A 13797-nucleotide genomic window follows, 5' to 3' on the forward strand; every position below is an offset into this window, starting at 1 on the left:
AATTAGATACTGCATTATCACTACTTGTTCAAATATACCTACTGGCTGGTTCTAAAGAAATTGACAATTCTTGTATGCCTGAAAAAAGTTTACACTATGATTTCAATCATACACATGAATTTCATTCAAGAGCCAATAAAGTTGAATGGAATTTAAGCATTGACTTAGATTTGTTTTATTACCTGATTTCAGATTTATATGTGGAATAAGATTTGATTTTTTTAAACAATGGTAATGGCAGAGATTAAATGTACTAGAACTTCTAGGTTTTTTTTCCCTGTTATGTTTCAGAGTGTTGTTTGTCAGATATATATCTGTCTGATTATCCTAGCTTTATTGACCGAGATTCACCTGCAAGAAAGACGGCAGTACAGAGGAGAAAGTATGCTTGAGAGTAGGAACTTTTCTGTATCCCCACAAGGCCATGCCGACAAAATACACCACTCCCCGTAACAACTCCTGATCCTGGACATTTCTGTAAAACACAATTAAATTTAACATCCTAATCATGAAATTGTTAGAATGAAATATCAATCAACATTGAACATGAAATATTAATGAAAACGATACTCTTAGACAAAAATATCACTAGACTAAGATTATAAACTCATCAACTAACTTGACATCTTGCATCATACAACACATGCTGTATATACTACTATGGCCCAGATGTGTGCCCAGTAATTTTCTCATCAACTGAAACAATTGTAAAATTTCATGTCATACAGACAGTTACTGTACAAAGTGAATTTTAATATACCAGCATACTCTGAAACACAGAAAAAGAATATCCAAATCTCACCTCCCAGCTTGACTGTGAAAACTTTGAGATGTTGACGGTGTGACATAGAGCAGAGATGAAATTCATAAGGCATTCTGTTGGTAGGTAACTGTAGCAGAGAACGGCATCCAGGACTTCTAAACATAGCTGTTACAGACACACAGAGGTTTTTAAGGGTGATAAAGTATGTCACAATATTATGATCAGTAAACATAATGTGAAATACAATCTTGATAAGCACTACATGCATTTCACTAACTTCCTCTAACAATGTACAAACTCTCTGATATCAGTCGAACTTACAGTCACATCCTCCTCTCGTCTCCTCCTGTTCAACAACGCACAAGTGTTCCTAGAGAAGACATGTTATCGATTTTATGAAATATGATGCAAAGATTTTCCATTTATACAATATTTCTTTATAATACATTACCCTAAATTATGTGTAGTCCTGTGCTAAAATTATATCAAACAGACCCAATGGTAAATGGAGAATTATGTATTAGCAAACTTGATCAACATTCAACATTATTTTTTCCAGACATCTGATCAGAATGAAGTGAACAAAATTTCCGAGTTCTGACTTGACTATGCCTGCCACCACTTCTTCATCCTGGTATGCAGCATTGTACTTGATGACGTGGATCAAGAGGGTAAGAAATTCTCCAAGTTTTTCCGAGTTTACGACACTTGGCATCCACTCCAACAAAAATGGACCTGATCAAAACAAACACAAACAAACAATATCATGAAGTTCAGTTCACTCTGTGAATATTGAAAGAAACTGTTCTAAAAAATGAACCCTGAAGTAATAGTAAAACAAGATGTGTTTGTGAAACACAAATGCCCCCAATAATGGCCAATTCCGAAGATGGCCAAGGTCACAACTTCAAACACAAGGACATCTTGGTACCAGTAGAAAGATCTTGTCACAAGAAATGCTCATGTACAATATGAAAGCTTTTAATATTTACCATTTAGAAGTTATGACCAATGTAAAAAAAAAATTAAAAGTAGGTCAAAAAGTTTAGTACCCCTGGAAAGGTCTTGTCACAAGGAATACTCATATGAAATATCAAAGCTCTACCACTTACTGTTCAAAAGTTATTAGCAAGGTTAAAGTTTTCAAAAAGTAGGTCAAACTCCATGGTCACAGGGTCAAAAATGTTGGTACCCACGGAAAGGTCTTGTCACAAGGAATACTCATGTGAAACATCAAAGCTCTATCACTTACTGTTCAAAAGTTATTAGCAAGGTTAAAGTTTCAGACAGAATGACGGAATGACAGACAGGACACAAACAATATGCCCCCCAATCTTCGACCTCGGAGGCATAATAAGTTTTCATGATACTGATGGAGAGACTGACAAGATTTAAGCTTTTGTAAAAGTGAGAGACAAAACTTCATCAACACCATATTCAGGGTCTGTATTTTCTTTGAATTTTTAAGTTAAATTTATCATAAAGTGGTGAACACTTTTACCTGCTGATTCTTCAAACTCTTGCAAATTTCTCCCATTCTCACTTAAAATTTTGAACAATCCCAACCTGTAAACAAATACAACAATTTACCATTATTAAAAGATTACAATTACATGTACCACTAAAGGATGGCAAAAATTTTAATAAAGCTACATGTACTTCTCAATATTGATGCCATGTAAATTTTAATTTCACACTATGAATTGACTATGCAATATAAATTCTAGGTTCATAAATACCTGTACTGCAGGTCACTAGGTGCATCAAGTTGTCTGATAACTCGAAAGAAATGTGCTCTAAGAATGCCCAAGTACTGAAGCTATGTGAAGATAAAATCATATACAAAATAGTAAATGAATTGTAAAGGTTTTATTCGTATTCCAGCAAGTTCATTTCTAAATTGACATTGTAATTCCTTAAAAAACATTTTTATGATCCCAGTCTCACACTGTATAACTTTTATTTTTCACAATGCCACAGAATGTTGCAGTCCTTGATTCAGGATTATATGATTGTACAGTCATTGATGTTATTTACGTGTCCCTTAATTGTGTGAATTTTCCCATTGTAGGGTTAGGTTGTAACAGAGAATGTAAATATGCAAGTATATGTATACACTAAAGTATGCACAATAAATTGCTATCATTTCACACTATAGACAATTTTAAAACTTCTTAACTTGAGTTTGTATCATTTACTCACCTCAACCTCAAATGACAAGATGAGAGCAGATTAGAAATACATGTATGTTCAAAAACCTAAAAACAGCACTCTAACACCAACATCCCCTCCTTAATGATGTAGATTTCATCAGTGAACAAGAGGTACTGTGAGCAATGCTCACTAAGAATACCTCCCGCTTACCCCAATCTCCCAAAGGGTGTTGGTAATAGGTATAAACTACCTCTTTTCTGAGTGTAAAAAACAAATGGCATGACAAACCTTGGTATTCTTGTTTGTAGGGAGAAATGGGTTATCTAGGAACACAGCATCTCCTTTCGATGAAAAAAGCCGTTAAAGAATTTAAATGGAAATCATATTGCTACTTCGATGTCCAGTGTGTGTGACCTTTGACCTTTTGACCCCCAAAATCGATAGGGAACATCTTCATCCCATGGATAGTCCATATGTATGATATGGTGACTGTAGGTGGAAAGGATAACGCTTTAGAGCCCGGAAACCATATTGCTACTTCGATGTCCAGTGCGCTTGACCTTTGACCTTTTGACCCCAAAATCGATAGGGAGCATTTTCATCCCATGGGTAGTCCATATATATGATATGGTGACGGTAGGTGGAAAGGATAATGCTTTAGAGCCCGGAAACCATTGCGTCTACAGACAGACAGACAGACAGACGGACAGCCCGATTCCAGTATACCCCCCCCCCCCCACAACTTCTTGCGGGGGGTACAAAAATGTGTGTATACATGCAAATTTTTTAACTTCATACCACCTGCCAATTCAGTGGCAATTTTCAAAATTTTCAAAGAGGAGGGTAAGAAGTTATGCTACATGTACATCAGGTGTCAATGAATTAAACATTTTCATTATATCAAATAAGTGTCTCTAGTATGGGCGTGCAATATTTGCCGCGTATCGGTATATTGCAATATTGAATCCAACAATAATATATCGCAATTTTTTTTTCAATACTGATTTTGGCTATATTCAAACCAGAGGTATGTATAACATACTGAATTAAAAACAGGCCTAAGTGCTAAGACTAGAAGCCACATTCAAGTTTACATTGTATTCACTAATAATTCATAATTGTTTATATAGTATCGAGTATCCACTACTTTTCACATTTTTCTGGGATACTTACTCTAAACAATTCCTGATTAAGTATTTTTGTTTATCTAAATGGTGGATGAAAGAAGTAATGTGATGAACGATTCTGAGTTAAATTACACATATATGTATTTAAAAAGAAAAAAACAGTTTAGGAAAAACGCAGAAATATGGAGAGACTCGTTTAATACAAAAAAATGGAACCCTTTTGCAAAATGTTGCTGCAAGCAGTGTAGAATGCTCAGGGAATTCTCTAGTGGCACCTCAAATCTTTATGCACTCTAAAAAAAATAAACACGAATCAACTTGCTCTACGGGAGTCTCCGCCAGGTCTCAGAGAAATCCAATATACTGTAGTATTTATCACAATATGCCATCAAATATTGCAATATTATTTTTCTGGCAATATCCATCCCTAATCCCTAGTGTAATCTTTCTGTTGAAATCCTTTTTTCACTTGTGATTTAATCTCTTGAAAATTGAACTTAGTGTCAGTCAACAAAGCTAATTAAAATTAGATCCTTTGATCCGCTTGCCTATTGTTAAACCTTATAACAGGGGGATCAAAGGATCTCATTTTAATTAGATTGGTCAATCAACATAGAGCTTGACATTCATTGTAATTAAACATATTCCTATAGTGGAGTTTTCATTTCCAAGTATCTGCTAATCTTTATAAATTTAAATTTTTGTATACAAGAAGCTCCTTTTTGTGTAAAATTCTTAGTATACATTGTGTTATAACTCAGAGAGAAATAGATATCAAGTATTAAAGGCTGCACCCCCCCCCCCCCCCCCTTTCCCTTCCTGGACTCTACAGTTTGATAAAATGTATATTGTTAGAAGTGTTTACCATAGAAACCTTAGTTTTTATCATAGAAATGATACAGCCTGTTAAAACTTAGCATGATAAGTAATTCAAGAAAGCATGACAATACCCTGTATGTTAATATTATTTATGTAAAGCTTATAGGATCGCAATGAAAAGCATGACCACTACCTCTGATGTAGAGGAATAAATGCAAAATTGTAGGCACATTACTACAACATATTATATAAGGTTACATCCATTCCATGTCATTGTGAAAAAAAAATCTATACATGTATAGTTATACAGTTTAGTTGAATATCTATACATGTCTACAGTTTAGTTGAATATCTATACATGTCTACAGTTTAGTTGAATATCTATACATGTCTACAGTTTAGTTGAATATCTATACATGTCTACAGTTTAGTTGAATATCTATACATGTCTACAGTTTAGTTGAATATCTATACATGTCTACAGTTTAGTTGAATATCTATACATGTCTACAGTTTAGTTGAATATCTATACATGTATACAGTTTAGTTGAATATCTATACATGTATACAGTTTAGTTGAATATCTATACATGTCTACAGTTTAGTTGAATATCTATACATGTCTACAGTTTAGTTGAATATCTATACATGTCTACAGTTTAGTTGAATATCTATACATGTCTACAGTTTAGTTGAATATCTATACATGTATACAGTTTAGTTGATAAATAAATTCATGGAAAACTATTCTATGTTCTTCCTTTAAAAGTAGAAATCGAACTCCATTGACAACTTATTTTGTGATCTAGCACAACCATGAAAACAATGAGAACTAGGAAAAATTAAACTAAAACTAATGTCTCCTCTTCCATTTTCTATAATCTTGAAAACATTTTTAAGGATCATCTAATTAAGAGTTAACAGTACATAACAGTCACCTATATGTATGTGTGCTTCCACTAAGGAACATTGTTGTGAACATAGGATACAGACCCTGAGGCGTATTACACCAGTGGAACTGTGAACGAACGCTGAACGCTTTGTAAATGAACGGTTTTGCTTGCATGGGGAACAAATGCTGAACAGTTTGAACGGATTGATTCTCAGCATAAATGGAACGCTTTGAAATTGGGACTGAACGGTTCTCATTGAGAACGGAACACTTTGGAACAATATGGGAACTAACGCTTTGGCCTTGATTTCAAATCCTGCTATGCGGATAATTTCAGTACTTTCTATTCCTACAAAGACACTAGGAAAGAGAGAAATTACTTGTCAAAATAAAAGTTTAATTTAATCAAAATTATAAATATCTTAAAATGGAAGGAGATGGAAATAAAATATTCCATACAGTTGATTATACATGCCTTAAATTCCAAATGGGGATATTTACATGTATGCAATGTAATCGATAGATTCAGAAAACAATTCACTCTTTAAGAAAAAAAATTATCGAATTACATCATTTCAGGTCCGATTTAACTATAACACTGTCAGCGTTAATTCAAACACTTCATGATTTTTTTTAATTACTCAATGCACAGGTAATTTTAAAGAGGAATTCAGTTTGTATATGTAATAAATGTATTTATAATCAACCTAAATCAAGGGCTCACAGCTGTACAAATACACATTACAGTGTCTATAGCACCTTAAACCTTTTGGAAATTTTATCACATGCATATTCAGAATAAATACATTCAAAATGAATAGATCAATAGATGTACATCTAATTTAATAATAAATAGTAATTTTAAAATAGTTAACAATAATTATTTTCAATTAAAAAATTCTTTATTTTACATTTAAATCCAATATGGGAATTTTCGCATTGTTTCAATATCATGTAGACTTATGTTAATTGATGGTACAGGGAGTGGTACCCATTCGGCACATGTACATTAAAAAGGTTTTGAAGACACCTGATAGAATTTAAAGAGGGATATCAAGGAAACCAATGTCCCCTGAGACAGGGACCTGAGACAAGGTGTCAATTCTCCTGTAGACTAGTACATGTACACTGTTAATCTAACACTACATCAGTTAAGGTTCTAAAAAGTAGTTCAATTTAAACTAGAGATTGTTTTTATGAACAAGAGGCCCAAGGGCCACATCGCTCACCTGAGTTACCTTGGCCCATATCTAAAGACTTTCCATTATATTTCATGTAAAACCTTGGTCTGTATTGTGGCCCCAACCTTCCCCTGGAGGCCATGATTTTTACAAACTTGAATCTGCACTATGTCAGGAAGCTTTCACGTAAATCTCAGCTCTTCTGGCTCATTGGTTCTTGAGAAGATGATTTTTAAAGATTTTCTCTATTTATTCTCATGTAAAACTTTGACCCCCTACTGTGGCCCCAACCTACCTCCGGGGGCCATGATTTGAACAAACTTGAATCTGCACTATGTCAGGAAGCTTTCCTATAAATTTCAGCTCTTCTGGCTCATTGATTCTTGAGAAGATTTTTAAAGATTTTCCCTATATATTTCTATGTAAAACTTTGATCCCCTATTGTGGCCCCAACCTACCCCTGGGGCCCATGATTTGAACAAACTTGAATCGGCACTTTGTCAGGAAGCTTTCATATAAATTTCAGCTCTTCTGGCTCATTGGTTCTTGAGAAGATTTTTAAATGACCCACCCTATTTTTGCATTTTTGTGATTATCTCCCCTTTGAAGGGGGCATGGCCCTTTATTTGAACAAATTTGAAAGCCCTTTACCCAACGATGCTTTTGGCCAACTTTGGTTATAATTGGCCCAGTGGTTCTTGAGAAGACGATGAAAATGTGAAAAGTTTACGACGCCGACAACAGACAAATTTTGATCAGAAAAGCTCACTTGAGCCTTCGGCTCAGGTGAGCTAAAAACTAATGTCTCCCCAGCTCCCCAAATTGGAGGTGATCCAAATGAAACCTCCTCTTTATGTACTGCATGGTATGGAGGAGAAAGCATGGGAGGAACATAGACATTATGAACTCCGATAAGCCACATAGGAGAAGTCTTCACAAACTATTTTACACCCTCCACCCCTCAGATCTACTACAATGTAGATTCACATAGATATATCATTGCAGATACCAGTAATTTGATCAAATGTTACCTGGCCTTGAACAAGACATTGAAGAAAATGGAGTGCTGTGTGGCGATTTTCTGGTTTTACTGAATGATCCAGCAGATCTCTCACGCTAAACCATAATGCTTCTATCGCATTCTACAAAACATAATTTTCCATGATAAAAAAGGAAATCGAAATCTATTAAAATATTTTTGAAGTATTTTCAAACTGTCAAATACACTTTGCATTAACTATCTTAAACTCTGATTATAAATTCCGACATGTTTTGACTAACTTCTTCTAGTTTCTTTTGCAGCACAATTTCAGTCAATTCTTTGATTGTTTTGAGTCTGTTGTTGGCTGGGCTCTCTGGTCCAATGTCCTGTGTAGAAAGCAACATTACAAAAATAGAGGCATTTAAAAAAAACATTCCTAAGGTTAAGGAGTTCTGACTTTCACACCTATATACATGTATATCTTTTATTTGCCTTTGATATATCTTTACATATTGTACTGACGTCCATTTCCTCATGAATGTGATGTTTTTGTCAACAATCCGCACATGAATTTTATATATATATATAGTACATGTACGTCTATTTTAACGACTGTGAATTCTGACAGAAATAAAAGTAGAATGCAGCAAATAAAAGAAATAAATAAATTTCATTTTGAAATGAAAGAAATAGTAAGAGTGAGCATGCTCACATACCCCGCACCTCCACAATGAATGACAATGCTACACACAATGAATGACAATGCTACACACAATGAATGACAATGTTACACACATTGAATGACAATGCTACACACAATGAATGACAATGCTACACACAATGACAATGTTACACACAATCAATGACAATGTTACACAAAATGACAATGCTACACACAATGACAATACTACACATAATGAATGACAATGTTACACAAAATGACAATGTTACACACAATGACAATGTTACACACAATGAATGACAATGTTACACACAATGAATGACAATGCTACACACAATGAATGACAATGCTACACATAATGACAATGTTACACACAATGACAATGCTACACACAATGACAATGCTACACACAATCAATGACAATGATAGGCACAATGACAATACTACACACAATGACAATGTTACACACAATCAATGACAATGATAGGCACAATGACAATGCTACACACAATGAATGACAATGATAGGCACAATGACAATGCTACACACAATGAATGACAATGTTACACACAATGAATGACAATGCTATACATAATGACAATGCTACACACAATGACAATGCTACACACAATGACAATGTTACACACAATGACAATGTTACACACAATGACAATGTTACACACAATGACAATGCTACACACAATGACAATGCTACACACAATGACAATGTTACACACAATGACAATGCTACACACAATGAATGACAATGTTACACACAATGACAATGTTACACACAATGAATGACAATGTTACACACAATGACAATGTTACACACAATGAATGACAATACTACACAATGAATGACAATGCTACACACAATGACAATGCTACACATAATGAATGACAATGCTACACACAATGACAATGCTACACACAATCAATGACAATGTTACACAAAATGACAATGTTACACACAATGACAATGTTACACACAATAAATGACAATGCTACACAAAATGACAATGTTACACATAATGAATGACAATGCTACACACAATGACAATGCTACACACAATCAATGACAATGTTACACACAATGACAATGCTACACACAATGACAATGTTACACACAATGACAATGTTACACACAATGACAATTTTACACACAATGACAATGCTACACACAATGACAATGTTACACACAATGACAATGTTACACACAATGACAATGTTACACACAATGACAATGCTACACACAATGACAATGTTACACACAATGACAATGCTACACACAATGAATGACAATGATAGGCACAATGACAATGCTACACACAATGACAATGTTACACACAATGACAATGTTACACACAATGAATGACAATGTTACACACAATGACAATGTTACACACAATGAATGACAATGTTACACACAATGACAATGTTACACACAATCAATGACAATGTTACACAAAATGACAATGTTACACACAATGACAATGTTACACACAATGACAATGTTACACACAATGACAATGTTACACACAATGACAATGTTACACACAATGACAATGCTACACACAATGACAATGTTACACACAATGACAATGTTACACACAATGACAATGTTACACACAATGAATGACAATGTTACACACAATGACAATGTTACACACAATGAATGACAATGTTACACACAATGACAATGTTACACACAATCAATGACAATGTTACACAAAATGACAATGTTACACACAATGACAATGTTACACACAATGACAATGTTACACACAATGACAATGTTACACACAATGACAATGTTACACACAATGACAATGTTACACACAATGACAATGCTACACACAATGACAATGCTACACACAATGACAATGTTACACACAATGACAATGTTACACACAATGAATGACAATGCTACACACAATGAATGACAATGCTACACATAATGAATGACAATGCTACACATAATGACAATGTTACACACAATGAATGACAATGCTATACACAATGAATGACAATGCTACACAAAATGAATGACAATGTTACACATAATGAATGACAATGCTACACACAATGAATGACAATGCTACACATAATGACAATGCTACACACAATGAATGACAATGTTACACATAATGACAATGCTACACACAATGAATGACAATGCTACACATAATGACAATGTTACACACAATGACAATGCTACACACAATGAATGACAATGTTACACACAATGACAATGCTACACACAATGAATGACAATGTTACACACAATGACAATGCTACACACAATGACAATGCTACACACAATGACAATGTTACACACAATGACAATGTTACACACAATGACAATGTTACACACAATGACAATGTTACACACAATGACAATGCTACACACAATGAATGACAATGCTACACACAATGACAATGTTACACACAATGACAATGTTACACACAATGACAATGTTACACAAAATGAATGACAATGCTACACATAATGAATGACAATGCTACACACAATGACAATGCTACACACAATGACAATGTTACACACAATGACAATGTTACACACAATGACAATGCTACACACAATGACAATGTTACACACAATGACAATGTTACACAAAATGAATGACAATGCTACACACAATGACAATGTTACACACAATGACAATGTTACACACAATGACAATGTTACACACAATGACAATGCTACACACAATGAATGACAATGTTACACATAATGACAATGCTACACACAATCAATGACAATGTTACACATAATGATAATGCTACACACAATGACAATGTTACACACAATGACAATGTTACACAAAATGAATGACAATGCTACACATAATGAATGACAATGCTACACACAATGAATGACAATGCTACACATAATGACAATGCTACACATAATGAATGACAATGCTACACACAATGACAATGCTACACACAATGACAATGTTACACACAATGACAATGTTACACACAATGAATGACAATGCTACACACAATGACAATGCTACACACAATGACAATGCTACACACAATGAATGACAATGCTACACACAATGAATGACAATGCTACACACAATGAATGACAATGCTACACACAATGACAATGTTATACACAATGACAATGCTACACACAATGAATGACAATGCTACACACAATGAATGACAATGATAGGCACAATGACAATGTTACACACAATGACAATGTTACACACAATGACAATGTTATACACAATGACAATGCTACACACAATGAATGACAATGCTACACACAATGACAATGTTACACACAATGACAATGTTACACACAATGACAATGTTACACACAATGACAATGCTACACACAATGACAATGTTACACACAATGAATGACAATGTTACACAAAATGACAATGCTACACACAATGACAATGTTACACACAATGACAATACTACACACAATGAATGACAATGTTACACACAATGACAATGATACACATAATGAATGACAATGCTACACATAATGACAATGCTACACACAATGACAATGTTACACACAATGACAATGTTACACACAATGACAATGTTACACACAATGACAATGCTACACACAATGAATGACAATGATAGGCACAATGACAATGCTACACATAATGACAATGCTACACACAATGACAATGCTACACACAATGAATGACAATGTTACACACAATGACAATGCTACACACAATCAATGACAATGGTGTGCATAAAATACTATACTATTTTCATTCATGTAAGTAGATGGTACCACTCAAATTGAATCATGTCACATTGTTTAGAAATATAATTGTATAAAATATCAAATGTTTTTATGAGTCAGAACAAAATATAGCGCAGCAGAATTTACTATCAAAAGACAATTAAACAATTGATAAGATTTATTTACAATTAATGATTGAAGAAAATTGTAACATTAGCAAAATACTAACTTACAGTAGTTGAACAGTAAATCCGAACAGAATCTACTCACAAAAATAGTAGGCCTAATTCCAAAATTCTAGTTCCCAGTATAATAAAATCCCAAATGCATAAAAAGTGTCTAACTAGAGCTTTCTATTTTTAATCAGAAGAATTTCAGTGTATTTATAATAGGAATGAAGACAATGATGCAACCATTATGTCATCTTTCTTCTAAAAATAACATGAGGTCTAGAACAATCCAGGTCACAGGTGTCTCACCAAGTAAACATAACTCTCTAGGTCAATTTAGTGCAAATAGTAATATACACAGCACCCCCCCCCCCCCCCCCTTAAAAAATTGAATGACAATGAAAACTCAAATATACTGTGTACATTAATCAAAGCAACAACAAATCAACTGTACATACTTATGACACTCTAAATGAGGCATATGCTATAACATTGTCCTTGCCTTTGATATCAACATCATACTCTTACAACAATAAACTCCATCGGGCATCTTGTCAGTCTTTGATTCTTGTTGGACATTTCATGCATAAAAACAAGAATTGGATGCGCATTAACATTTAAATAAACACCAAATTGTTGTAAAGCTTGCTAATTATCTCCTCTTGCATCGGTGCATGGATCCTGGAATGAACAAACTTGAAAGCCCTACAAGTTGCTTCACAAGTGCAAAGTTTGGATCACATTGCCAGGCCAAGTTGTTCAGGAGAAGATGGAAATGTAAAATGTTTACAGACAAACAGACCACAGACAAAAGGGGGATCAGAAAAGTTTATTTGAGCTTTCACTTTCAGCTCAGGTGAGTCAATCAATTTTAATTCTGTTGAATTTCACTAATACTGCTTCGTCAGCATAAGCCTACATCAAATAATTTTGTAGAATAATATCAATGCTTAAAATGTATGAATATGACCATGACTGACAAAGAACACGCCCCTAGATGTAAACATAACACATAATCAATCACGCAGTGCGTGTGAAAACAAATCAGATACGTAAATTTACTTTTAATATTTCAGGCGTGAACAGCAATTCCTTTGTATGAGGTCTATGAAAGGCTGCAGTGCTGCTCCTCTCCTTAATGCCAAATAAGTTTTTTAACTTGCTTTTAAAATTTTCTTCCTTCGCCATTTCATATCTTCAATCTTGAATATTTTTTCTTCTGCTATTCCCACGTCCCATCTATCTTCTCGAATTTGTTCGCTTTAATTTC

General features: G+C 34.1%; 1 protein-coding gene across 5 annotated transcripts in view; it reads right to left on the reverse strand.

The window, feature by feature from the left end:
* LOC125669842 (tuberin-like) overlaps positions 1–13797 on the reverse strand; it is a 72998-nt gene extending 59201 nt beyond the window's left edge. For 4 of the 5 annotated variants that reach the window (XM_056161598.1, XM_056161597.1, XM_056161595.1 and 1 more), the window contains exons 1-10: positions 13590–13790; positions 8218–8304; positions 7968–8078; positions 2503–2582; positions 2265–2329; positions 1366–1498; positions 1085–1133; positions 803–928; positions 620–696; positions 352–475 (exon numbers count right to left, since the gene is read on the reverse strand). In XM_056161598.1, coding sequence (XP_056017573.1) covers positions 352–475; positions 620–696; positions 803–928; positions 1085–1133; positions 1366–1498; positions 2265–2329; positions 2503–2582; positions 7968–8078; positions 8218–8304; positions 13590–13715 — 978 coding nt within the window. In that variant the 5' untranslated portion in view covers positions 13716–13790. Of the gene's footprint in view, positions 1–351; positions 476–619; positions 697–802; positions 929–1084; positions 1134–1365; positions 1499–2264; positions 2330–2502; positions 2583–7967; positions 8079–8217; positions 8305–13589 lie in introns of all 5 variants that reach the window. The other variant, XM_056161594.1, reaches the window with a different exon arrangement.

This window comes from Ostrea edulis, chromosome 4 (assembly GCF_947568905.1).
Source record: "Ostrea edulis chromosome 4, xbOstEdul1.1, whole genome shotgun sequence".
In the NCBI taxonomy this organism is placed as follows: Eukaryota; Metazoa; Mollusca; class Bivalvia; order Ostreida; family Ostreidae; genus Ostrea; species Ostrea edulis.